Here is a 27,711-nt window from a genome sequence, read left to right on the forward strand (position 1 = left end):
CTCTTTCTAATGGCAGACTCGTGCACTTTGACATCAACAGTGGCAAGAACTACCTGTAGGTCCCGTGATGACATTCTGGGGTTTTAGAGACTTCTTACAGCATCTTGCGGTCTGCTCTCGGGCTGAACTTGCTGGGGCGGTCTGGTCTGAACAAGTTGGCAGTTGTTTGGAATCTCCTCCACTTGTAGATGATCTTCCGGACAGTCGAATTATTGATTTCAAATTGTTTGGAGATCTTTTCGAATCGCTTCCCAGACTCGTAGGCATCTACAACCTTCTTTCTGAAGGCCTCAGAGAGCTCTTTTGATCTAGGCATGGTGACGCCGCACACTTCAACAACAAAGAGCAAACCAAACTAAATGTCTGAGGTTTAAATAAGACAGGTTCCTCCAAGATCCTCTCCAACGATGTTCTCATCATTTGCACCTGAGCTGGTGCACCTGATTCTAATTTTAGGTATTTGAAGTAGTGATAAATGTAGGGGTGTACTTACTTTTTCCACATGCGAAATTTGCATTTTTGTTTATTTAAATTATACAATGGACTACAAAATGTAAATGTTTCATGATATTTGTTATATTATATCACCTCTATCTATCAATATTGTTGAAATGAAGATCAAATAGCTGTATGTTGAAATATGTTGAAAAAGTCAAAACTTTACATGGGGTGTACTTACTTTTTCACGTGACTGTATGTACAAACTAGAAAGAGCAATCAGAAATTGCAGACCCTCGCCAGGACGTGTATTCAGTGGTTTTTAAGGCTTTTGTGTTAAAACAAATATGGCGGTCGAAACACGTGGCCCGTGACGTCATCATTATTTTTTTCTCTACCAAGTTATCCCGAGATGATGCTCAATAAATTTCATCTTGATCGGATGAAGTTTTGTACTTGTCGAATTATGACGTCATAATGGAGGTAACTATGACATCATCATTAAGATATGTTATTCCACATGGCGAGTTCTTTACAATGAGCCATGTCTCAATTTTTCTATGCAGCTCTTTCGGAGATAAAGAGGTGCAAGTTTTTCGTATTTTTCCCAAGATGGAAAAACCACGTGACCTATGACGTCATAATTATAATTAAAAATTCGACAGGTGGAGTTGCACCGATGGTGAAAGTTTGCTGTCAATCGGACCAACGGTTGCGTAGGAAATCATATTTATTCTGAGCGAACAAACAAACAAACAGACTCAAATGCAATACCCTCTCCTCAGGCGATGGTAACTAGAACGGGACTCAGCAGAGATCATACCTCCACCCGATTGGCCATATCACTTAATGGTGAAGAATCACTTTAAAAATTATACTAGCTGGATCCGGATATTCACCAAAATGGAATCGATTTTTCCTTCTCACACACACAACCTGTCCAACAAGTTTCATCCAAATCCATTCATAACTTTTTTCGATATCCTGCTCCGTATCGTTTTTGGCCCGATCTCCCAATGGTGAAGAATCATTAAAAAAAAATAATAAAAATTCTCATATCCGAATCCATATTCAGATCTTCACCAAAATCGAATCGTCCTTGTCACACACACAACCTGTCCAACAAGTTTCGTTCAAATCCATCCATAACTTTTTGAGAGATCCCGCTATGTATCGTTTTTGGCTGTATTTCCAACGGTGAAGAATCACTTAATCTACTAGCCGGATCCGAATCCGGATCTTCACCAAAATCTAATCATTGTGTACTTGTCACATACGTTACATCTCTGCCAAATTTCGTTCGAATCCGTCCACATCCTTTTGAGATATTTTGTTCACAAACAAACGGACAGGTGGACAGAAAGGGGTGAAAACATAACCCACATCCACCTTTGGTGGCGGAGGTAAAGATCACGATACTACCTGGAGAGGTCCATCAAGGCTGCCAATCGGCATTACAGAGACAAGCTGGATGATCAATTGAGGGTGAAGGTTTCACGCCGGTTGTGGCAGGGGCTCCAGGCGGTCACATCATACAAGGTGAAGTCCTAGTAAGTTGATAGCTCTGATGCCAAGTTGCCAGACACTCTGAACGACTTCTTCACCCGTTTCGACAAGGTCTATATTGAACCTCGCCAAACCCGTGAAATTGATTCTGAGGCTGCCACACTGGAAGTCTCCCAGTCCGACGTGAATAAGACTTTTTCTCGGTGCAGGCTCGTCAAGCCGCGCTGGCGGCCTGGTCCTGATGGAATTCCATCTCGTGTCCTTAAATACTGCGCAGATCAGCCATCTGAAGTGTTCACTTAAAGTTTTAATCTGTCACTAAAACTGTGTATCATTGCATTATATTTCAAAAAATCTGTCATCATACTAATTAATACCAAAAAGGTCTCCGGCTATGTGCCTAAACGATTACCGGCCAGTAGGACTAACATCAGTCAAAATGAAATGTTTTGAACGTTTGATATTGTCTCACATGAAGTCTGTCATTCCTGTAACTCTGGACCCGTTTCAGTTTGCCCATCGGTCAAACCGTTCTGTTGATGATGCTGTCTCACTAGTGCTCCACACCGTTTTACGTCACCTGGATAAGCGTAACACCTATGCCAGGATGCTTTTTGTCGACTACAGTTCTCCTTTTAATACCATTATTTCCTCTAAATTATTTGTGAAACTTCGAGATATTGGACTGTGTTCTTTTATTTGCAACTGGATTTTAGACTTTTTAAAGTGACAGGCCACAGGTGGTGAAAATTGGCAGCTGTACATCCTCATCGCTCGTTTTGAACACACGGGCTTCTCAAGGCTGTGTTTTAAGTCCTCTGCTGTATTCACTTTTTACTTATGATTGTGTTGCTAGTCGAGAAAACAACTTGTCATCTGTTAAAAACACCTGGTAAAACACCTGGTAAAATTTGTGGTATCTCGACCTTAATTGGCCTGATCATGAATGACAACGAGTCGGCGTACAGAGATGAGGTTCAGGACCTGACAGAGGGGTGTTCAGCTAACGATATCTGTCTGAATGTTAGTAAAACTAAGGAGGTTATCTTGGATTTCAGGAAGTCTTGTGTTCCACATGCTCCTATCGGCATTGATGGTCAAGATGTTGAGACTGTGAGTTCTTTCAAATTCCTGGGCATTCACATTTCATCTGATATATCCTGGACTCTGAATACTGCAAGTATCGCTAAAAAGGCCCAGCAGCGCCGGTACTTCCTTCGACGGTTGAAAAAAATTAGGTGTGCATCGCGATGTTTTAGTGAACTTTTACCGCAATGTTATTGAAAGTATTTTCTCGGGATCGATTTATTGTTTGGTTCGGCAACATCACTGCACACGACCTCAAGTTACTGGAAAGAGCTATTCGTGCTGCTCAGAGAATCATTGGTGTTGACCTACCTGCACTAAAAGTTATCTACATGTCCAGATGATTTGCAAAAGCCTCAAATATTGTTAAAGATTCTAGTCATCCTGCGTTTTGCATGATTGAACCACTACGTTCTGGCCGTCAGTACCACAGTATTAAAACATTCACCAACCGTTTCAGGAATAGCTTTTATCCTAGTGTGGTCCGACATTTAAACCATGAATCTTGATTTTTACGTTTGCTTTTCTTTAAAAAAAATCTTTTTTCCTCTTTTTAAACTATATTTTAACTCGTGAGGTACCCGTGCTATGCAAGGGTGGGAGGCCAGAAGCAAACAGACAATGCAGAAATGGCGAATGCTAAAGCATGAAACCAATAAATTCCACATTCCTGTAGCACCTTCAGTCGCACGTCAGACATGGACAGCAAGTTTGTGAAGGACTTCCTTGAAAAACGTACCCGTTCGCAAACAAACGGGTACGTTTTTTCCATACACAGTCAATGGCGAATCTGCATATGGCGATCCACGAATTAAACGTTTAGAAAGTAGAAACCGTCATGGCATTTCGTCATTCACTTGAACTCGATATCATTTTTTTTCATTCCAAACAGCATAGCTCCAATCCTTTGTTTTCACTGACGTCACAGTTTACCCATCTCGCATTGCATGGCGGCCATTTTGATACCCAAGCTAATCTGTCCGTGTGCGCTGATATTGATTTGTTGCGTTGGTTTATGGTGAATGCGGATCGCAAAAAGTCTGTTTTATAAAGTAATTTTGTTTGTTTTGTCACGTTCATGTGGAGTGCGGTGCCATCTAGTTTATATTATGTATTGTTGCCCAACAAACACAGAACATTCGGTTTAAGTTTGCCGTGGACCAGTGAACTGGTGAACACCTGGGCAGTGGGTCAACCTGCAACCAACTACCTGTAGAACAGACTTGGAGTGTACGTAAGGATACGGTAGATCCAGGCTTGAGTATGGCTAGCAGTGCGAGTGCCAACCTTGGCTACCAAGAGACGCTCCCCCCGGACGTTCTTGTTCGTTACAAAGAGAAGATTTCTGTCATTGGGTGTGACCCTTATGGTCTATCAAATGATCAATTTGAGAAGAATGTGAGCAAGTGGCCTCAGGTGACCCACATCGACGTGATCAACTACCTGTTGTTCAGCAAATCGGCCTATACCAAAGATGAGTTGAAGAAGTATAAATCCCTCGAGGCATACAGGTTGTACCAAGATGGATGGGTGCGACAAATCCTACACAAAGAACTGAATGACGTCCACTTGATTCGATCCAAGGTATTAATAAAATTCACTATCACTCCAATATCACTGATATCATAAAAACCAAATATTGTATTCAATATCATTAATGATTATAGTAATTGTATGGTTATACAATGAAACATGTTCTTACTTACTGTTAACAAAATGCTCGGAGCAGACAGGTGTGCGATCCCACTGTGATTCTGTTTGGATGTCACTGCGATTGATGGCAGCCTTCCACAAACGCCGCCTCTCTTCACTTAAATTTATTGTTTCCTCACCCTGATTCAGTAGAAGTTTGGGCGTTTTGTAAAACTTAACTCCTGGCCTAACGCCTGGCCTGTTTGAACAACGAAATACACCGCAAATTGGCATGACTGGTCGTGGACAAAAACTATTTAATGTGAATCCGCTGACGACGTTGTTCGAGAGGGTATCAAAATGGCCGAGGTGTCCCAGGGTGCCCTGCGCGCGTGCTCCGATGACGTCACAAGAAAACAAAGAATTACAAATTAAATAACATTAATATAAAAAATAAACTTTCAACAACATTCGTGACATAAACAAATATTTAAATCCTGATGTGAAGCTCTGTACGGTTGGATGAATACAATTACAAATTCAAAATCGTAATTGTATTCACTCAATTCCAATCAGCAATTGATACTTTAACAAAATACTGTTTTAAATGACGGTTGTATTGGGATATTATCATACCAGCTCATTGCCGTAATCTATCCACTTCCGCATTCGCAGCAGGTTCGTAATTCATCAGGCTTTTCCTCAATGAAATGTTCATGAAATACTGTTCAGCCGTTTTTAATTTTCATGTCATGTTCTTTTGGTGAATTATCATAGGATTTTACTGCAGGGGTTCCAGGAAATCGTTCCGATCAGTGCATCCATTTTTTGCGGTACCTGGGACAATAACGGTAGGCGGGAGTCCAAACCTGAAAATGCTGGAGACCAAAGCTGAAATTGGAAAAACAATATAGCCTATTTTATTCCACGCGGTCCCAGGATTACCCACCCAAAATTTCGCTGCGATCGGTTCAGCCGTTTTTGCGGTACCTGGGAACGGACGGACGGACAGACGGACAGATGGACAGACAGACATTTGGTGAATTATAGTAAGATTGAGAGCACTCATATTCAAAGAATTCCAATGTCGTTCTGTGATATTCATGGATGTTACATATGGCAAAAAAAAACTTTCTGTATCTGTATCGGTAACTCTGGACCTCTCCTTTCCTCAACCCACAAGCAATTTCATAAGAAAACAAGCATGACATTGTTGCTTTTGTTAAGTGTTCCTCTTTGTAAACAAGTTCCTCTCTCTCAACACAACTTACCTAAATCATTGCCATTGCAACCACCACTCCTCCTGCAGAGTCAGAGTGGGGAAATGATGGAATTAAATATTTGGGTGTATTTTTAGGATCCCCAAAGTGTGTCCAAAAAAAATTGGGAGAGGATAATTGATCAAGTGGAATAATGATTGAGTCGATGAAAATGGGATCTACTCCACTTACCCTATAAAGGCCATGTACTAATAATAAACAGTTTGGTCATGACTTTTTTGTGGCATCGATTCATCCGCCTGCAGCCACTGCTTAGAGCAATTCAGAGTCAACTTGTAGAATTGTTTGGGGGAGCCCATCACTGGCTCCGACCACACGTGCCATAAGTTGTCCTTTCGCTTGCCTCATCTTGCGACAAGCTGGGAGGCTCGGATATGGTCATGAATTGTTTTTGATCAATCTTCAACACGTGTATATTGTCGCGTGACTCCCCCTCGGTTAATACCGGGGAAACCACGGATAGCAATCGAGCTTACTTGAGGCGTTCGGGGGTCAATGGCGGATTTCACTCCATGCGCGGGAGGAAGAAGGAAAGAAGAAGAATCGGCGAGATTTACCTGTCGGTTCACGCGGAGTCTTCAACCTGCGAAAAGTAACTTACAAACGAAAATGGAATTATGTACAAAAGAACAAGGCTTTATTGCCACAGATGCTGATAACAAGAACGCGACGGTAAAAACTAAACCCCTATATCGGGACGTCCCCACGCCAGACTTCTACAACGAGCACAAGGGATGAATTAATAAAAGCAATCATTGTGTTTGTGTATGCGTCTTATCTTTGTCTGGATGCAGAATCCGTCAGGCTTGAGCACCGTCATCCAGGCCCCAAGCGTGCAAGATCGCCACGGCTCCGATGTTGGCGTGAAGCAGACCTCACCGCGCCCCCCGTTCACCAGGCCTCTCACACCAAGCAAGCGAGCATGCAATGTTCTCCCGGATTCGGCATGGTCACAGTGCACTGCAGCTCGTATGCTCGCCGTTCGCACATGAACGCAGGGGAAGAGAATCGTCGGCGCCCCAACATCTTTCCAACGTTCGTCGTCGGCCAATGAGCAAGGGTCCAACGTAAAGAGAAGGCAAGAAGGGAAGAGAAAGGCAGAGGCGAAGATACCCGCCGTAGGCTGGGCCAAATCGGAGGTGATTTTCCTAATTCAATGTAATTTACCTAAAAGTTGTGAGTGAGTATCAGGAACAAAATCATGAAAAAGAATTTCAAAAATATTGACGTTTTACGGTCAGACAGCCCGTAACCGCAGCAACAGTTACAGATGACTCAAAAAATGCCTAAATTGACGATTTCTCAAGCTGTGTTTGACCCCCAGAGTTGATTCTGGTACCAAAAGATGCAGAATTGAAAGCCAAGGATGATTGGATAGCTTAACAATGTCTGTGACACAATTCAATACCACCTTTATCCAAAAAACTGATTTTTGTCTGAAATTTCAAGCATATTTATGGAAAAAAATTGAAAATTTTGCTTTTTAATCATAGGATAACCATTAATCAAATTAAATTTACTTTAAATTGTCTTTTACAACCTTGTATTGTCCAGTTTTTATAACTGTTATAACGTTGTTTAAATTTGGCCATCTTCATTTCAATAAAAAAAAGTTAACAAAAGCAGCTTACAATCATTAATTTTAATGCCTGCTTTCGGTTGTTACTGTAACCATTCATCAGGCAAGTATGCTGTTTTTGTTTACTTTTCTCATTCAAACATTATATTAATAATTGTTTTTTTTATTGCAGTGCATCGCATAGGCAATTAGGCATGGATACAAAAGCCAAGACCGTGTTGTGGCTCTTCGAAAAGTGTCCCCCCATCTTCAATCTACCAGGAAACCAGGGATTCACTGGCCCTTATCCACCAACAGGGGAACTGGTTGTTCTCCAGTACCATGGGTATCACAGACATCTGCAGGAAACCAGCCACCTTCAGTCTAGCAAAAAGGATGCAGTCAAGCTTGTAGTGAAGGACTTGCAGGACTGGTGGGGAAATACCGGTTTTACCCTCAAGTCGTGGCAAGCCATAGAGAAGATGATATTTAGGGATATTGAGGAGTTCAAACTAAGGAAGAGTAAGAAGAGTAGGACGACAGATGCAGAGACCAAGAAAAGGAAGGACTTCTTAGCAAATATGAGGCAGACATTTTGGGTCGTTCAACCTGACTTTGAGAAGAAATTGGAAGCAGCACAAGCTGTGGAGAAGCAAGACAAGAGAGATAAAGACGACTGGCTTTACCTACAAGGTGTACGTGGGGATAGCTGTACACGTACAGCAACGCTTGGGTCTAGCGATGAGAAATTAGCAAATAGGAGGAAGCGCAAGTTTCTTGATCAGCAGGCAGAGCAGGTGAGAAGAGATAGGGATTGTCTGCGCACTGCCCCTAATGTAGATGTATCAGAAGATACTGATGACTCTGAGGAGACCACTGACACACCACTCTACACTGTTCCTGTGCAATCCCCAAAGGTCATCAAGAAGCTGGAAGGAGTTCCAAAGGATGCCTGCTTGATTGCAGACAAGTACGCAATTTCAAATAGGGCAATCACAGAACTGGCTGCTGCCTTTCACAAAGACGACGGGAAGAACCTGGAGCAGTACAACCTATCAGTGAACACAACGGGGAGGAGGAGACAGTCTGTGAGGGTGGAGAAGGCGGGAGACATCGCTAAGTGGCAACTTGGTGACAGCACTTCCAAAATGTATGCTCTGCACTGGGACGGGAAGCTGATCAAGTCCCTAACCCATGTGGGCAAGGACATGGAGCGAGTGGCCGTGATACTGACAGGGACAGATGGCCAGGAGGTACTGCTGTCAATTGTTGGGATGGAAGGGAGGTCAACTGCTGAAAATGAGGCGGCAAAGATTATTCAGGTATTTATGCTCTACAGTTCTGTTAAGTTAATAAAAATCCTTATTTTTCGCTTTTTAGTTATACAATTTAGATTTGAGTTTTGTAAATTTTGGAAGTTTCTTATGTTTGTTCATTGAAGACAGTGAAACTGTCCAACTTGAAATATCCAAAGTCTAAAAGTGAAGTAACAGTAGCGGTGTAGTTGTAGGTACCACAGCCAAAGGGTGTTGTGGATTTTGTTTAATTATACAAAAAGAACTACTTGTAAGTAGCTACATCAAATTAAGAATTTACTTGGAATATGTTAGTTATTTTTAATATAATAATGAAGCAAATTAGCAATTTGGCATTCCACACTAATTTGATCAATGATAAAATTGATATTAGTCTATAAAGTATATTCTAACTTATGTTCTATTATTAGTAGAATATAAGTTATCATTGGTGTCTTTACCTTATTCTATTTATTTTCTATCCAGGTCCTCAATGAGCACCCAATCGACACATCAAGGATAGGCGCTCTTGTCTTCGATACAACGGCAGTGAACTCTGGGGTCAAGAGTGGAGTCGTAGTAAGACTGGAGACTGAGTTTGGCAGGAGTCTTCTGCAACTGGCGTGTCGGCACCACATCCACGAATTGGTTGGAGGGGCATCTTGCTCAATAGTGTATGGCCCCACCACAGGACCTAATGAACAGCTGTTCAAGCGACTGCTCAACACTTGGAGTGAATTGGACCGGGGCAACTACACATTGGTCGAGTCTCTGTCTGCTCAACAGAGAGAGCTGGCTGGCCATGTACATGCCACCATCACCTTCCTTCAGACGTGGATGGAGAATAGCACAAAGGAGACTCTTCGACACGACTACCTGGAGCTGGCACACCTCACACTGCTGTTTCTTGGAGGGACTGTCCCTGATGGTATGAGGACCATCACTATCAAAGCTCCTGGGGCATTCCACCATGCCCGTTGGATGAGCAAGACTTTATACACTATAAAGGTGGCACTCTTCCGTCGGCAGCTGGGAGATATCTACACACCCGAAGAGCTGGAAGACATGACCAGTCTCGCTGCATTCATGTCAGTCTTCTACACTAAAGCGTGGTTGACATGTACCAGTGCTGCAGATGCACCATCTAACGACCTGTACCTGATGAAGAACCTCCTCAAGGCTGAGGCCAGTATCACAAAGAATCCAACAAAGTGGCCTGCCAAATTTCTGTCCTTTGTGACTGTGGCCCGAGAGAAGCTACAAAACCATTTGTGGTACCTCTCAGAGAGATTGGTCTCTTTGGCACTCTTCTCGGACAGAACGTCATCTGACAAGCAGACTATGAGAAGGGCTATGCTCAGGTACCATGGGACTGCACATAACATGATACAGGAGATGCCAGCCTCACAGCAATCGGGGAGTAAAGCCCTCAAAGACTTTGTTGGTTACGACTCTTGGAGCATGTTTGAACTCTTGGGTATTGACTCCAGTTTTGTCAAGCTCCCCGTTGCACAGTGGCCCACCGCAGACAGCTATCGTCATGGCAAGGAAGTTGTGGCCAAACTCCCAGTTGTCAATGACGCAGCAGAGCGGACACTTGGACTCGCCACAGATTTGAACACTAACAAGGCCCCCACATCTGAGGCGCAGCTCCAGGCTCTATACAGGGTTGTGAAGGGCGTCAGGGAGAAGCTGCATGGACTGGCAACGTCCACTGAGGTTGTGACTAAGAAGTCATTGGCCTCCATTGATTACAATTGGGACTAGGTTTTTTTATTTTGTTATCAATGTTCAATGTCAGACCTTAAATTTGAGACAAAAAAGCTTAATCAATGACAAAAGTTAATTTAAAGTACATTTAATTTGACTATAGCTCTGATTAATGATTATCCTATGATTAAAAAGCAAAATTTTAGTTTTTTTTCAAACAAATGCCTTAAATTTGAGATGAAAATGAGGTTTTGGGATAAATGTTGTATTGAATTGTGTCACAGACATTGTTAAGCTATCCAATCATCCTTGGCTTTCAATTCTGAATCTTTTGGTACCAGAATCAACCCTGGGGGTCACACACAGCCTGAGAAATCATCGATTTTAAGAATTTTTTGAGTCGTCTGTAACGGTTGCTATGGTAACGGGCTGTTTTACCGTAAGACGTCAATATTTTTGAAAAACAATTTCATGGTTTTGTTTCTGTTACCCAGCCACAACGTTTAGGTAAATTACAACCTTGTAGTATGAAAAATTGAGAATCACCCCTGATTTGGCCCAGCCTGGAAGATAGGCAGACGCGAAGGGGCGAAGAGAGAAGAAGGAAGAGAGAAAAAATGTCCGTCTCCGCCCACTTTTATCAGAAGTCCTCTGACGTCACTGGTGCTTCCCTTTCAATGAGTGCATCGCTTCTTGGTTGTCTTTCGCGCCCTCCGCACGTCACTGGCGCTTCTCCCCCAACCAGCGTGTCACATCTTGCCTGTCTTTCGCGCCCTCCTCACTGATTGGCCGAGCGCCTCACGCCTTTGGTGTTGGTGTCATCGGTCGCTGGCCAATCAGTGTGGAACGTCCTTCGCCTTCCCTACTCTCCAATCGGCGACCTGGTTGTTACTCGCCCCTCCCCCCTGTCTATCACGAGTCCTTCTGGGTGAGGCTATCGGCCTGCCTGTGCAATGTCTGCTTGCCATGGCGCTATAGTGCGTGCTCGCTTCCTGTCTGTTCCTCCAGTCAGGTTTTATTATGAGAGTAACGTTAATTAGTGTGTATGTGCTAATGGGCCTAGCTAATGTCTATGGGTGCGTTGCCATACGGGACACTGGAATGATCACAGAGGGGACGACGTACAATGGAATCTTATCCTTATGCCATAATTCGAGTTAACAAGCCACACCCCCTCGTGGCGGGGACGAAGACACAAGCTTAATCCGACATTCGGGCTACAGAACTTATTACATCAAGATTCCCTATGAAGACAGCCGGAGCATAATACCTTCACAGGTCTACCTGGATCTATATATCCCCCTACCCCAAATTCTTAACAATATATATATATATATATATATATATATATATATATTTTGCTTCTTCCTATCTTTTATGAGAGTCTCTTGAATGTTTGGCAGAGCTTCTCGGAGAGCCACCCAGGCAGAGTCTAAAAATGTGAGCACACTAGCCTTTATTTGTAAATTGTCTTTACCCCGATATTACAAGAAGTCGGGATTTCTGCCAACATTTTTTAGTGGTAGACATTTTAAAAGCATGGCGCCTCCGTAGTTTTTCCGGCACGACTCCGGATGTGGTTGGAAATCCATAAATTAATTTGCAGCCCCGAGCAGGAGTTTGGTCCAAGAGAACAATTGGGAAAATATTAAGAGTGGTGATCGAAACAGGACACCAGCTAGATCTACATTGGACTCAGGGTGTAGAAATGATACCTCATGAGGTGATTGTGCCAAGGTTAATAGTATAATTTACCCCAAATGACCTGCCCCACTGCCCCAGTGAGCACAGGGTCAAACCCTTTCATTTAATGAGTGGCAAAAACATCCTTATACTATGTGTCAAATTACTTCTTGGGGATCCACCTTTAAACAGGGTTACCTGGTGGCAAGAACTCTTGCCTCGGGGGCTCCCCCCTGAACCTGTCTGGGAAGGATGTATGTTGGGCCTACATCCAACAGAACAGGTGATCTTTAGTGGTGTTTCGTCCACTGGATTGTTCCTTCAAACTGGATTTTTGTCCAGAAAGGGAAGACTTGTTTCACTTATTACCCTCGCCAGAGGAGAGGGTATTGCATTCGAGTCCATTTGTTTGTCTGTTTGTCTGTTTGTCCGCACAGAATAAATATGATTTTCTCTGCAACCGTTTGTCCGATTGACAGGAAATTTTCACCATAGGTGCAACTCCACCTGTATAATTTTTTAATTATAATTATGACGTCATAGGTCACGTGGTTCGGCTGGCATCTTGGAAAAATCTAAAAAATTTGCACCTCTATATCTCGGAAAGCGCTGAATAGAAAAAATTGAGACATGGCTCATTGTAAAGAACTCTCCATGGGGAATAAAATATGTTAATGATGATGTCATAGGTGCCTCCATTATGACGTCATAATTCGACAAGTACAAAACATCCTATCAAGATGAAATTTATTGAGTGTCATGCAGGCACAAATTGGTGGAGAAAAATATAATGATGACGTCATCCTTCACGTGGTTTGGCCGCCATCTTGGGAAAACCGAAAAACTTTCCACCTATATATCTCCGAAAGCACTGAATAGAAAAAATTGAGACATGGCTCATTGTAAAGAACTCTCCATGGGGAATAAATTATGTTCGATGATGTCATAGTTGCCTCCATTATGACGTCATAATGCGACAAGTACAATACTTCATCCTATCAAGATGAAATTTATTGAGCGTCATGTAGGCATAAATTGGTGGAGAAAAAAAAAAATGATGACGTCATCGTTCACGTCGTTCGGCCGCCATAGTTTTTTTTAACACAAAAGCCTTAAAAACCACTGAAAATACATCCTGGTGAGGGTTTGCAATCTCTGATTGCTCTTTTGTCTTGTTCATTAATTGTGAAAGACTTTCTCCTTTGTTTCCTTTGTTTCATTGGTTAACTATACCTCCATTAAAATGCATGTTACCTTTCTTTAAAGGCTTATCTTTGGTTCTCTTGTTCAGCATGAACGTGTATTTATATTATTCAGTATTTTAATGGCCACTCCCAAACTTTCTGCGCAGTTGTCACGACAGGCGAAGCTGGGTGGCAAGCCCATGGAACATTGGAACAATGTTATATTATAATTTTTGCAGTGCTTTCGTTTCAGCAAGGCTGAAACTTGAATTTAATTGATGAGCAATGGTACCCGCCCTATGGGTGGGGCTTCAATTGGGAGGCCAAATGAAAAGGCAAAATATCAGAAATTGAAGGCTTTTTTTGGTTTTAAATGATTTATATAAACATCCGTTAAATCATATCACACGCAAAGCATCAAAATCTAAACAGTATTTGTAGAATTTCAATAAAAGCCACATCACTGTTCATATCGGTAAATGTTATTCCATCTTGTTTGGAGGGTGAGTTACCTTTGTAGTTTGGCAATGCGAGAGATATGTATTGCATCCCTAAATATCAATGTGGGTTGTACCCCCTTAAGGAAAATTCAGACAATTCAGGCAATGGAGAGAGTGAAAGCCGACATCATCCTGATACAGGAGACTCATGCTACGAACACCCTGGTTGCTGAATGGGGTAAACTTTATCGAGGGCTGTGGTGGTTGAGTGGTTTTACCACACCCAAAGCTGGTGTTGCCATCGCCTTAAGTAATATAATTCCTGCTCGGAAGATTGTCTTTAAGGAAATTTATAAGGGACATCTGATAGCGGTGGAATTCTATTGCAACACACAAAAGATCATCATTGCAAACGTATATGCACCGAGTGAACCCATGGAAAGAAGAGTGTTCTTTTCCACTCTGCATGACTTTGTAAAAGGACTAGATACAACTGCTTTCATCTGTATTGTTGGCGATTTCAATTGCACTATCAATCCTTCCGTAGACAAGACTGATCATGAACCCCATCCGGCTTCTGCGAAGGTTTTGGAGAACATCATCAAGCATCATCGTTTGAAAGATGTTTGGAGGTTGCAACATCCAACTTCACGGTGCTATACTTGGTGCAGATGCCATGATGGGAGGATATCAATGGCAAGGCTAGACAGATTCCACGTGAATAAGCCAATGCTAAATGTGATGGCCACAACCCAGATATTCCCAAATGGTTTCACAGACCATTATCTGGTTTCAATGGGTTTTAATTTGCCTCTGGCCTCAGGTGGCAGTGCGTATTGGTCACTTAATACCCACCTGCTGAATGATATGAAATTCAAAGATGCTTTTCGAGCCATGTGGGAAAGAATTCGGTCCTCCAAATTTGAGCATGCTAACCTTCGACTGTGGTGGGACCTCGCAAAGGGTCAGGTCAAATCGTTCTGTCAACAATATAATATTTATGCCACTAAATTGCAAAATCTCTCAATTGATTCATTAAAGGCTGAAATTGCATCCTTGGAGCAAAACATTAATAGGGCTGGGAAAGACACTACAGGTGTTACGGATTCGGCCCTAATTATGGTTGTTATTGTTATCATTGTTGGTTCTAGATATGATGCTTATTGTGGCTTAAGGGAAAGGGTTATTGTGGTTAAAAGGTTTAAAAGCACTCCTGGTAAAATGTGGCCGGAAATCGGATCGTGACCCGGAAGGAAAGGGAGCGAAGAAGAAGAGGCGGGAGGAGATCGTGAAAAGACGTTTTGGTTGAAGCTCCGGACTGAGCAGTCGAGCGTACAATGCGAGTGAACCTTGCATCCTTGAAAGGAAGTTCGTGCGATAGGAGATATCGCCGGAGTGCTGTGGAGCCTACGTCGTCGGGTATCCTCCTGGAGGTTCCGGAGTATCCTTGCCTCAAAGCCCCGGATCGAGTGAAAACCGTCCGCCATTTTCGCCATGAGCGCAACCTGCAGTGAACAGGTTTTTGTCGCGTCGACCGGGCATTATTCACTGGTGGGTTGCCGGGGACGGCTGTGCAAGAAAGTGGCTTTTGAGGATCCTACGGGGACTCGCTGATTGAACCACAAACGTGTACGTCAGAGCGCGTCTTTGGGAGGTTTCCATTTTTCACCGCTATTGTGCGGGATGTTGGACCACGTGACCTGTGGGTTGCTTCGATCGTCCACACCTCAATTGATTGTGATCGGACATTGATCCAACGATCGCTGGAGCGAATCAACCTCGCCTTGGAGGGGTACAGAGACATTGGGGGAGTACTGTGAGTTTGGGTTAAAGGACGAGATAAGGTGGTACCATCTTAAAAAAAGTGATTGTAGGGCGAATTGTTATTATTATTTGTGTCGTGATTCCGGTGTGATTTATAATATAGTATTGTTTGTTCATAACCCTTTACTTGGTGTGGTTTCATTATTGATTTGATTAATTTCAACCAAGGATAACATATCTTTCTGCCGGGGACCCTCTCGGGGTTCGGAGGTTTACCGAGACCAGAGGATAGGGGAGGACCCCGTAACAGAAATTGGGGGCTCGTCCAATTGACTCGTGGACTCGAAATTGGGTCTGCGTCCGGGATATAAAATCCCTAGATTTAGTCCGGCAAAGAGTGTTGTGGAAAACCATTCAGGTCCGCACAACTTTAGTCCAACGGTTTGGTTTAATTGCATTTAGATCATCAGATCATTCCTGTAAGTAGAAATACACAATAAGCATACGATGCGACATCTCATAAAGCCATCCATATCAGTCAATGCAAGCAAGCTAGATATTCTATAAAGGCGTACCATTAACGAGGCTACCGATGTAACATGTCACAAGGGAGAAGTCTCGGAGCACTGACACAGCAACGGGTCTTATAGTCACGCCCCTAGTGGGGACAACAATGACAGCGAGCAGCGAGCATCCCCACCCGGGTTCAGTACGGATACGATTTCACTACATTCACCCCCCGTCAGAATTATACGGCCGCGTGGCTAAAAGCGAGTGAGCGTCAGCATGGGCGCGGAGTATCAGTCGGCCCAACCGTAGCGGGCCGGGCGGCGAATTTCTCTGCCAGCACGCGTTCGAAATTCCCCGGGTACGGCGTCTCGTAACCCTGTATCCCCGGTGTCAGAGGCGTCAACAGGGTCGGGTGATGAAGGGGGTAACGCCAAGTCGTCGGACCCGGGCAGTCTCGACGGGGGGAGGGTCGGTGGACTATCGGCGATGGGAGCGTCGGGAGAGGTCATAGTCTCATAGATGGGTTCGACCGGTTCGTCCGATTCCCTACTAAGGTCGTCGACCCCGCAAGGGGCAAGATGACGAACGGAGACAGTAGTCTCACGACCATCAGACGTCATCACACGAGCATGCTCAGGATTAGCCTGGAGAATCTGCACTTTGTCCACAAGGGGGTCGTACTTGCTCGCGCGAACTGCCCGTTTAAGGTAGGCCGGCCCGGGCCCAGCGAGCCAACTGGGCAAAGACCGTATACACCCCGAGCTCCTGGGGTGGTGGAAAAGACGCTCGTGGGGAGTTTGGTTAGTTGCCGTACTCAGGAGTGCCCGGATTGAGTTCAACGCCGCAGGTAGCGACCAAGCCCATTTATCGAGGCCCCGGCCGTGGGTCCGGAGATGGAGCATGACGGCCCTCCAGATAATCCCGTTGAAGCGTTCGATCTGCCCATTAGCCTGGGGTCTATACGGCGTGGTGTAACTAGACGCAACGTTGTTTTGGAGCAGATAGCCGCGCACCTCCTGAGACAAGAAGACTGCACCCCGGTCGGTATGGACATAGGCCGGGTAACCGAACATTGAGAACAAGTTCTGTAAGCAACGCATCACCGTGGCAGCAGTCATGTCCGCGCACATATAAGCAAAGGGGAATCGTGAGTACTCATCAACGATAGTGAGCAGCTGCGAGAGCCGCTCGACACCGGCAAAGGGCCCTTGAAATCCATCGCCAAGCGTTCCCACGGGCGTGTAGCCTTCACCAGAGTCCCCATAGGGGGGTTATAGAAACGCGGTTTGATTTCCGCGCAGATAGCGCAGTCGCGACAGATACGGCGGATATCGTCAATCGAGTAAGGGAGATTCCCACTCCGCACGAAATGAGCGAAACGCGTTACGCCGGGATGGCCCGCAGTAGCATGCAGCACCCGTAGGCCCTCCAACGAGGTGATACCAGCACATGTAGTGGGGCGCGATAAGGCATCGGCGGCCTGGTTATCCTTCCCTGGGCGATATTTGATGGTGTAACAGAAGTCGGCGAGTTCGATACGCCAGCGAGTGATTTTCTCGTTCTTAATGCGCTGGGCGTGTAAGGTGTCGTACATGAACGCAACGCTTTGCTGGTCCGTGATGATTTGGAAGCTCCGCCCGAGTAGGTACGGGCGCCATCGCCGAATAGACTCGACGATCGCATACGCTTCCTTTTCAACGGACGAGTGCCGCCGCTCAGCGGAGGTAAGAGTCCGTGAAAAGAAAGCCACGGGACGTCCCCCTTGGGAGAGGGTCGCCGCGATGGCCTGATCCGAGGCGTCACTTTCGAGGACGAACGAGCCGCTCTCGTCGATGGTTGCTACGGCGGCTCGGGCGATGTCGGTCTTAAGACCTTCAAAGGCCGTCAATGCGGCCGAACTCAGGGGAAAAGTGTCGCAGGCCACAAGGGGGCGAAGTTTCGCAGAGAAATTTTGCACCCATTTGGAGTAATGGGCGAACAGCCCAAGGGCGCGTTTCAGGGACGCCCGATCGCAGGGAGGGGCCATGTCGAGCAAAGGTCGCAGACGTTCCTTATCCGGAGAGACAGAGCCATGGGTCACGGTGTACCCCAGAAGATCTATGGTGCGTAGGGAGTATCGGCACTTATCCTCGTTCATAGTTAAGTGATACCGTTGCGCGACCTCAAGGAAGCGCTTCAGATTAGCGTCATGGTGCCCTTGGTCATATCCACAAACCGTAAGGTTATCGAGGTAGACGAAAACATCGGTTAAGTGCTCCCGCGCAACGAGGTCATCCATGGCCCTCTGGAAACAAGCGACCCCGTTCGTCACCCCAAAGGGCAATCGTGTGAATTGGTACAACCGCTGCCCCGACTCGAAAGCGGTATAGATACGATCCGCCCTAGAGATAGGGATCTGGTGGTACGCACTACGGAGATCGAGAGTACTATAGACCGAATACTGGGACACCTGTTGCACTAGCGCGTCCATCCCCGGAAGGGGGTAGGCATCCAGCTGTGTAAAGCGGTTAATCGTTTGGGAATAGTCGATCACCATGCGTTTGCGATGGGCCTCACTGCGCACCACTAAGACCTGGGCACGCCACGGCGACCTACTAGGTTCTATGATGCCGTCTTTCAAGAGCTGAGTCGTTTCGTCCGCAATGAATTGCATGTCCGCGCGAGAGTAGCGTCTCGATTTTACCGCGACAGGGGTACAGTCGGAGGTTAGATTGGGGAACAGTGAAAGCGGACGGACGTCCATTTGCGCTAGGGCGCACACCGTTAGCGCGTCGTCCGCCCCCACAACAAGGGTGTCAGGCCCACCGAACTCCATTACCAGACGTCCATGCAGCTTAAGAAAATCGTGTCCTAGCAGAATATCAGCACATAATGCGGGTAAAACCATAAGGTGTACATCAGGGAAAACCCGTCCCTTTAGCACTAGTTTCAATCGGCATTCCCCTTTTGTGCTAAGCCGGAGTCCCTGGGAAGCCATGAAGATCCGTCTCGTAGACCGCCCGATCCGCCATCCATGCCTGAGCACAAGTCGCTGGTCGATAAAACTATCCGTAGATCCGGTGTCCACCAAGGCCTGAACACAATGGCCCTCAACCATAAGGGGAATAAGGGCTTGAGCCAGGCCAGACGAGGCAGCTGGGAGCGGGACTGAGCCCCCCGAATGGGTCGGACCAGCCTCGCGGGTGGATCCTACACCAGCAGCAGTTTTGCGATCGTGGCCGGTGTCTGCGTTGACCATGGGGAATCCATTATCGTCATCAGAGGGCTTTCCCCAGCATTCCGGTGTTTCGCGATTCAAAATCCGACGAGAAAAGGCCTCCGTAGTATTTGGCATCGCCTTTTGACACTCCTGGCAGATAAAGGCTTCCGTTGTAGCCGAAATCGCCTTTTTCGTTTGGTCGCTTTGACAAAAGGCTTCCGTAGTATTCGAAATCGCCTTTTTCGTTTGGTCGCTTTGACAAAAGGCTTCCGTAGTATTCGAAAGCTGTTTCTTCCCTTGCGTGGCTCGAGGTTTGGCCAAGGACGCGGCCTTTGTCCCCGATGGAGAATGAGACGTTGGTGGCTGTCCGGTGGCGCCAGTCAAGGTTGTCTGCGCGCCCAGCGGGCCGCGGAGAGGGGCCCTCCCCTTCGAAGTCGGGTAAGGCGCTGGGCTCGTGGGTTCTGCTACAAGCCCGTTCAAGGTTGCCGTGCCTGCGCGACCGCGGCTGCGCGAGTCGAAGGGCCGCGAGCCGCGTGCCGATTTCTTGCACACTTTCGCGTAATGTCCCTTTAGCGAGCACAAATGGCAAATAGCGTCACGTGCCGGACACACGACTCGGGCATGACGAGGCCCTCCACAAAAAAAACATGCGGCCCCGCGCAAGGCCTTGGGTCTGCTGGTCGTAACGGCAGCTGTCAGGGTAGGGTCATCCTCCGGAGCATCCCGGAGTTCAGCAGGCGGATCCACGTCCTCGTCAGTGGTACTCTCCGGCCGGGCGTGTAGTGAGGTGCCCGCCAAAAGGCGCGTGCGATCATAGGCGTTCGATTGCATCCGCGCTTCGGTATACACCGTCGCTTGCTCAACCGCCGTAGCGAAGGTCAGGTCGGTCTTCTCCAAGAGTTTGAGACGTAGTTCCTGGGAGGAGACCCCTGCTATGAAGGCATCTAAAAGTCGATCATCTTTAGCCTGCTCGGGAGTCCGTGGCTCCTTGGCGCTGTCCAGCATGAGCTGCCGGAGCTCCTGGGCGTAATGATCCATAGGCTCGTTGGGCTGCTGCCGCCGCGTCTGCAGCAAATAACGCGCATACACAGGGCTTTTTTCTTTTATATAAAGCCGCTTGAGCTCCGCGATGGTAAGATCATACGTCGTGCATTGAGCGACCGCGTGGTAGACCCGGTAGTCGATTTTTGAGTGTAATATTGCCAGCTTCGCGGCAGGCGTCGGAGCGGTCTCAGGCTCATCAAAGAGATGCTCCAGTTGTCGGAGCCAGTGCTTGAGTTGCAAGCCTCCGTCCGTGGCTTGTGGGTCGGCGCTGAAAATGGACACCGTCAACGTCTTGTTGCCAGCCATGTCAGCAGATCTTAAATGCAATTAAGTGTTGTGGAAAACCATTCAGGTCCGCACAACTTTAGTCCAACGGTTTGGTTTAATTGCATTTAGATCATCAGATCATTCCTGTAAGTAGAAATACACAATAAGCATACGATGCGACATCTCATAAAGCCATCCATATCAGTCAATGCAAGCAAGCTAGATATTCTATAAAGGCGTACCATTAACGAGGCTACCGATGTAACATGTCACAAGGGAGAAGTCTCGGAGCACTGACACAGCAACGGGTCTTATAGTCACGCCCCTAGTGGGGACAACAATGACAGCGAGCAGCGAGCATCCCCACCCGGGTTCAGTACGGATACGATTTCACTACAAAGAGTTCCAACATTCCCAAATTTTTCCCAATTTTTTTTTTTTTTTACATTTCTTGTGTGAAGGTTAACAGGTGTTAACAATAGTCACCCTGGAGTTTGACGCAGAGAGGTTTGCAGTGACCCCGAGTGAAGCACAGTTCAGAGCGTTAGTAAAATCAGGCCTCCGGAAATTGGCCAAACATTTTAGCTTGGAGGTCCGAACTAATATGAGGAAGGCAGAGATGCAGACAGTGGTGATACAATCTATGGTGGGATTAGGAACATGGGAAGAGGTAGCCCGGGATTGGTTACCCGAAGAACCAGAAGAGGTGGAGCTCTGGAAACTGGAGTTGCAATTGCAGAGCCAGGAAAGAAGAGCAGAACAGGAACGAGAACTCCAGGAAAGGTTAAAAGCAGAGGAAAGGAAAGCAGAAAAGGAAAGAGCAGAACAGGAACAAGAACTCCAGGAAAGGTTAAAAGCAGAGGAATGAGAACTCCAGGAGAGATTAAAAGCAGAGGAAAGGAAAGCAGAAGAGAGAAGAGAAGAGAAACAAGCAGAGGAAAGGAGAGTGGAACGAGAACTCCAGGAAAGAAGAGAAAAGGAACAAGCAGAGGAAAGGAGAGCTGCAAGGGAACTCGAAGCAGAGGAGAGAAAAGCCGACAGGGAGTTAAAAGACCGTGAATTGGCGTGTCAGCAGGAAATTAAAGTCAAGGAGCTGGAGTTAAGGAGAGAACGGGGAGAGGTACCATCCCTGCTGACTGGTTCGACACCTAGACAGAACACCTGGGATGTTGGCAGACATGTGAGGCTGGTTCTACCCTTCAATGAAAAGGAGGTAGCCAAGTTTTTTCCACACTTTGAGAAACATTTTGAAGTCTCGCGAGATCACGGCGAGGTCACGTCTTTTCGAAGCTGCTCCATGCGCTCACGCTTTCGAAGCTAAGTGATATTTCTCAATCGTGTTTTTGTCGAGACTGTATCTATCTTTCGGTGTATGTACCTATAGCGTATCTTTTGGAAAATTTTCGGTGCTAATTTTTCGTACATGTATACACAATCGTCGGTTAATGGTATCGAGTATTCTGCGGCCTAGTACTCGTAGGCTTGGACTACCGTACCGTCTCCGACCTTGTGGTTTGTTTTTCTCTCAGCGATTCGTCGAATGCACTGAAATTATTTTCGTTCACTGTTTCGTCCCAGTCGTTCACCCCGTACCTCCTTGTTTAATATCTGTACTCACAAAAAAAAAAAAAAAAAAAAAAAAATTATTTCCTTCCCAGGTCTTATTCGTTTATTTGTTCTTTTGTTCGTTCGTTCTTCGGTCGCGATCACGCGGTTAGAAATGTATAATCTCTCCCCTGAACAACTATTTTCTCTCATATATTATAACACCCTTTTCTTCTTTTCCTACAAAAGGATGCTTTCGTCTTGCTCACCAAATCTATTCATTCCAAAAAATATATATAATACCATCTCTTACAGTTCCTCCTTTCTACATTCCCTAAACTATCCAGACTTCCATCCCTCCTCCAGTGTCCTCAAACGTATTTTTGACTCGAAGGTCTCAAACTCATTTTGCAAAAAATGTTCGTTTCCCATGAATCGTACACTTTTCAAAATCCAATCTCACCCCTCCCCTCCAAATCCTCCCCATCACACATCCCTTTCAAATCTCCCCCCTTGCCCCTTCCCTCCCCTCCCTCCTAAACTCCCCCCACACCCCTCCCCTCTGAGACTCTCCCTCGCTCCTCCCCTCCTAGACTCCCCTCTCACCCCTCCTCCTCAAAGCATCCTCCCTGCTTCTTCCTCCTTCCAACTTTCACCTTCATCTCCCCAAACCTTCTGCCTTGCTCTTCCCCCTCCTCAAATAACACCTCACTGTGCCTCACCCAATCTCCATCAAACCTTTTGTCCGCCCCATTCTTCCCTTTCTCCAAGCTATTCTGAAATCTCTGACACACCTTCAACAGCTCTCCCTACCTCTTCCTCCTCTTCCACATCTTACCCTACCCCTCCCCCCCCCCTGTTCTGGACCCGATGCTCCCCCTTCCTCTTCATTAACGGTATGGACCTCAAACATCCGGGGCCTTCGCTCAAACTTGACTGACCTCTCCATACAGGTTGCTTCTGACAAACCAGATGTGATCTGCTTAACAGAAACTTTCCTCCTTCATGATGTCTCTGATGCCTTGGTATCTCTCCCAGGTTACTCCCTCCTCCGGTATGATAGACCTGAGCCTCGTCCTGGAGGTGGGGTTGCTATCTTTATAAAAAACTCTCTTCCTCACTCGCCCTTCACTGCCCTCTCTCCACCTCACCCCCAGGAATACCTTTGGCTACGGCTTCCCCTTTGCTCCCACCTTTTGTTCATATGTGTGTTGTACCGTCCACCAATCAGCGATGACTCCATCTACATCTCACTGTCTGATAATATGGACCAACTTCTATCTACCCATCCCAACTCTCTCTTCCTCATATGTGGTGATTTCAATTGTCACCATGCCAGTTGGCTGGGTGTGGGTACCTCTCTCACCAGCCATGGCTCTTCAGCAAAGGACTTCTGCGACTCACTGGGACTGACACAATCTGTCAATTTCCCGACCCGGATCTCAGTCAACGGAGCATCTTCTCTTCTGGATTTGGTTATGACAAACTTCCCTGAAAATGTCTGCTGCTCTTCTTCTGCTCCAATCGGCTCATCTGATCATGTGCTTGTCAAAGTGGACATCTCTCTGACCATTCTCAGAGAGCCTCCTCAGCGTCGACGAGTCTGGCATTTCACTCAGGCCAACTGGCACGGTCTTCAAGCAGCCATCAATCATCTGGACTGGTCTCCCATCTCTACCGCCTCTGACATCAACACATCCTGGGAATTCTTTCAAAGTAAATTGCTCTCTCTCATGCACAGATTTATACCATCTCGTCTTCAGTTGTCATACCCTTCCTCCCGTCCATGGTACACGGAATCTTGTGGTGAGGCTGTTGCCCTGAAACAACTTGCTTTCGTCTCCTGGAAAGCAAATCCAACGGAAGGAAATCTCATTTCCTTTCACAAAGCCCGAAACAAGTGTGTGTCCACCCTCAGGAGAGCCAGGAAACAATATCTCACCATTCTCAAGACCGAACTCTCTTATCTGTCTCCCTCTTCCAAATCCTGGTGGCGTCTGGTCAAATCTGTTTCTGGTGTTTGTTCCCCCTCCATCCCCTCCCTCACCTCAAACGGCTTAACGGCTGACTCCGCACGTGAATAAGCTGAATGCCTCAACTCTGTGTTTGCCTCTAAATCTTGTGTCCCAAACCCATCCCTCTCTGTACCCACCGTACCCAGTCGTACCCAGCTGCTCCTGGACTCTGTGTCCTTTCCTCCTGACAAGGTGGAAAAGTTTCTGTCAACCCTCGACTCTGATTCTGCAACTGGTCCTGACGGCATCAGCCCACGGGTCCTAAAATCATGTTCTTCTGCACTTTCACTCCCTCTTTCTGTTCTCTTCACCCTCTCTTTTGCTCAAGGTCATCTGCCACCTGCTTGGAAATCAGCCAACATCACAGCTTTGCACAAAAAAGGTGCAAAAACAGATCCCAGCAACTACAGACCAATCAGCCTTCTCCCAATTATCAGCAAAGTCATGGAATCCATCATTGCTTCAGATATTAAATCTTTCCTCTTCTCCAATGGCTTGATCTCTGATCATCAATTTGGTTTCAGACCTGGTCACTCTACTCTGGACATGCTGCTTCTGCTTTCTCAACAATGGATGGAGGTCCTCAACGCCAAACAGGAAATTAGAGCTGTCTCCCTTGACATTTCACGTGCCTTCGATACGGTCTGGCACCCTGCTCTGCTCTCCAAACTCTCCTCCTTTGGTATCCATGGAAATCTCCACGCATGGCTGGCGGACTTCCTCTCTGGTCGTAGTCAACGTGTGGCCCTGAATGGGTTTCTCTCATCTCCTCTTCCTGTTCAGGCTGGAGTTCCCCAAGGTAGTGTTCTGGGCCCTGTGCTTTTTCTGGTCTTCATCAATGATCTCTCTGACTCTCTTGAAAATCCTCTCTATCTCTTTGCTGACGACTCTACTCTCTGTCGCTCCATTCCTCATCCCTCAGATCGGCAGTCTGCAGCCTCCTCACTCTCTGCAGACCTGGACAAAATCACAGACTGGTCAAACAAGTGGAACATGTCTTTCAATCCTGACAAATCTCACACTCTTACAATGTCTCTCCGAAAGGACCGACTGGACAACCCTCCCATCTACTTTCTCAACAATCCTCTCCAAGAAGTTCTGTCGCTCAAGCTTTTGGGTCTCACTATCTGCCATGATCTTTCTTGGGAAAACCACATTTCCAAGCTGGCCTCCAAAGCCAGTCGCCGACTGGGCATCCTCCGTCGTGCGAAGTCCTTCCTTGGCACACCTGAGCTCCTCACCACATACAAGGCTTTCATCCGCAGCTCAATGGAATACTGTTCCCCCCTCTGGGCTGGTGCTCCTGCCTCACACCTTGCTCGGCTTCACGCTGTTGAGGCCAAAGCTTTCAGAATCATTGGAATCTCCTGCGATGTAGTCAACGCCGAGGGCCTTTCACTCACTCACCGCAGGCAGGTTGGTGGTCTTTCTGTCTTCTACCGACTCCTCTCCGGCCTTGCTCCCCCAGCTCTCTCTGTGCTCTGTCCCCCCAATATTCCTTCAGGTCGCACAAGATCTGCCTGCAACCCTCTTCTGGTTAAACTGCCAAAGTCTAGGCTCTCTGCTCACCTTCACTCTTTCATTCCCCTTTTCTCCCGCCTCTGGAACAAACTCCCCCACTCCCTTCAATCCCACTCCTCCCTCCACGTCTTTAAAACAGCTGTTCACCACCATCTCTTATCTTCCCCCATCGAAAACCTTGATCTTTTCTACCCCCGGTAATTCACCCCAGAGTCCTTGCAGTGTTCATATGTTTTAATCCTCTCCCACCTCCCCCCAAGTCCTCCCGATGTCCCTGCTCTCAAATGTGGTGTTTGTGTCCTTCCCCCTCTCTTTTGTGTCCTTCCCCCTCTCTCCCCATCTTGTCTACCGCTCCCCTTGTTTTTTGTGTTTTGTGTATCGGTTTGTCTTTTTGTGTGATTAATGTTAGCTCTTTCACGAGCCTCGCTCTTGTATACAAAACAAAAAAAAAAAGAAAAAAAAAAAAGAAAAGAAAAAAAAGTGGCTCGACTGTTAAACTGGCCTGAGGAGTACTGGTCCATACTAGTGCAAAGTGTTCTGGTGGGTAGAGCTCAAGATATCTATTCGGCTTTACCGATTGACCAATGTGCAGATTCGGACGTATTGAAGAAACACATTCTCAAAGCCTATGAATTGGTCCCGAAAGCTTACCGGCAAAGATTCCGGAATGCCAGGAGGAGGGAGAATGAGACCCATGTGGAGTTTGCCAGATTGAAAGAAACCATGTTTGATAGGTGGTGTGATTCAAAAGGAGTTGGAAAAGACTTCGAACTATTGCGACAATTGATCCTGGTGGAGGAATTCCAACAGTGTGTCCACGAGGACATTAAAGTTCATCTGGAGGAAAGGAAAGTACCAAAGCTGTATGAGGCAACAACCATGGCAGATGACTATGCCTTAACACACAGGATGGGGTTCCACAAACCGAACTTCTCGCCAAGACCTAGCCAGGGGAGCTATGGGACATCAGGGGCGGAGAATGAAAATCCATGGAGGCGGCCTCGAGATGAAAATGAGGACCACTCTGACACCACGACTTCTAGAAATCAGAAGACTGCGGTTCCAAGACAGACCTATCGTCCGGGGGGCTCGAGGCAGACCACCGCCCCCATGCCTTGGCAGACCACGAGGTTCTCCTCCGGGCCTACTTGCACTTTTTGCCACAAACCTGGACACTTAATGTCCAACTGTTATGCTCTGGGAAAGGAAAATCAGGAGCGGAGTTCGATCAGTAGGACTCCAAATGTGATGGCCATTGTGAGAAATCGCCCTCAAAATCTCTCTTGGAAGTCCTTGCGTTTTATACCTATCCTGCCTCCCACCAAGCCCTCCCCCTCCCACACATCTCCCGATGTCCCTGCTCTCAAATGTTGTGTTTGTGTGCTTCCTCCCCTTCTCTCCCCATCTTGTCTACCGCTCCCCTTTTTATATACTTTGTTTGCTTGTTTGTTTGTTTGATAAATGTTAGCTCTTTCACGAGCCTCGATTATGTATACAAAAAAAAAAAAAAAAAAAAAAAAAGGGTTATCAACCATTTATATCAGAGGGGTTTGTGTCACTGGATGGAGCCTGGACTAACCGGAGACCGGTTAGGATATTGAGGGACACTTATGTTGGTTTCAAGAATTTGCCTACAAAGAAAGTTTTCGCTGTGTTCAAACTTTCTTTCTTGAGGGGGGGAAGTGTTACGGATTCGGCCCTAATTATGGTTGTTATTGTTGTCATTGTTGGTTCTAGATATGATGCTTATTGTGGCTTAAGGGAAAGGGTTATTGTGGTTGAAAGGTTTAAAAGCGCTCCTGGTAAAATGTGGCCGGAAATCGGATCGTGACCCGGAAGGAAAGGGAGCGAAGAAGAAGAGGCGGGAGGAGATCGTGAAAAGACGTTTTTGGTTGAAGCTCCGGACCGAGCGGCCGAGCGTACAGTGCGAGTGAACCTTGCGTCCTTGAAAGGAAGTTCATGCGATAGGAGATATCGCCGGAGTGCTGTGGAGCCTACGTAGTCAGGTATCCTCCTGGAGGTTCCGGAGTATCC

The 27,711-nt window shown here is 46.4% G+C and overlaps 2 protein-coding genes across 2 annotated transcripts; one reads left to right on the forward strand and one right to left on the reverse strand.

Annotated features, from left to right (window-relative positions):
• The first annotated feature begins 7,706 nt into the window (after positions 1-7,706).
• Positions 7,707-13,641, forward strand: LOC137411882 (uncharacterized). Its single transcript, XM_078781045.1, has 3 exons — positions 7,707-8,822; positions 9,282-9,599; positions 13,612-13,641. Exons 1-3 carry the CDS (start codon positions 7,716-7,718, stop codon positions 13,639-13,641), a joined length of 1,455 nt encoding a protein of 484 aa, XP_078637171.1. The 5' UTR covers positions 7,707-7,715.
• A 416-nt stretch (positions 13,642-14,057) lies between these two features.
• On the reverse strand, positions 14,058-20,886 carry LOC144892725 (uncharacterized). Its single transcript, XM_078781046.1, has 3 exons — positions 20,839-20,886; positions 19,777-20,740; positions 14,058-14,134 (listed from the first exon to the last, which is right to left on the reverse strand). Exons 2-3 carry the CDS (start codon positions 20,633-20,635, stop codon positions 14,058-14,060), a joined length of 936 nt encoding a protein of 311 aa, XP_078637172.1. The 5' UTR covers positions 20,636-20,740; positions 20,839-20,886.
• Positions 20,887-27,711: the final 6,825 nt, after the last annotated feature.

Source organism: Myxine glutinosa, chromosome 6, assembly GCF_964187855.1.
Source record: "Myxine glutinosa chromosome 6, kmMyxGlut1.1, whole genome shotgun sequence".
In the NCBI taxonomy this organism is placed as follows: domain Eukaryota; kingdom Metazoa; phylum Chordata; class Myxini; order Myxiniformes; family Myxinidae; genus Myxine; species Myxine glutinosa.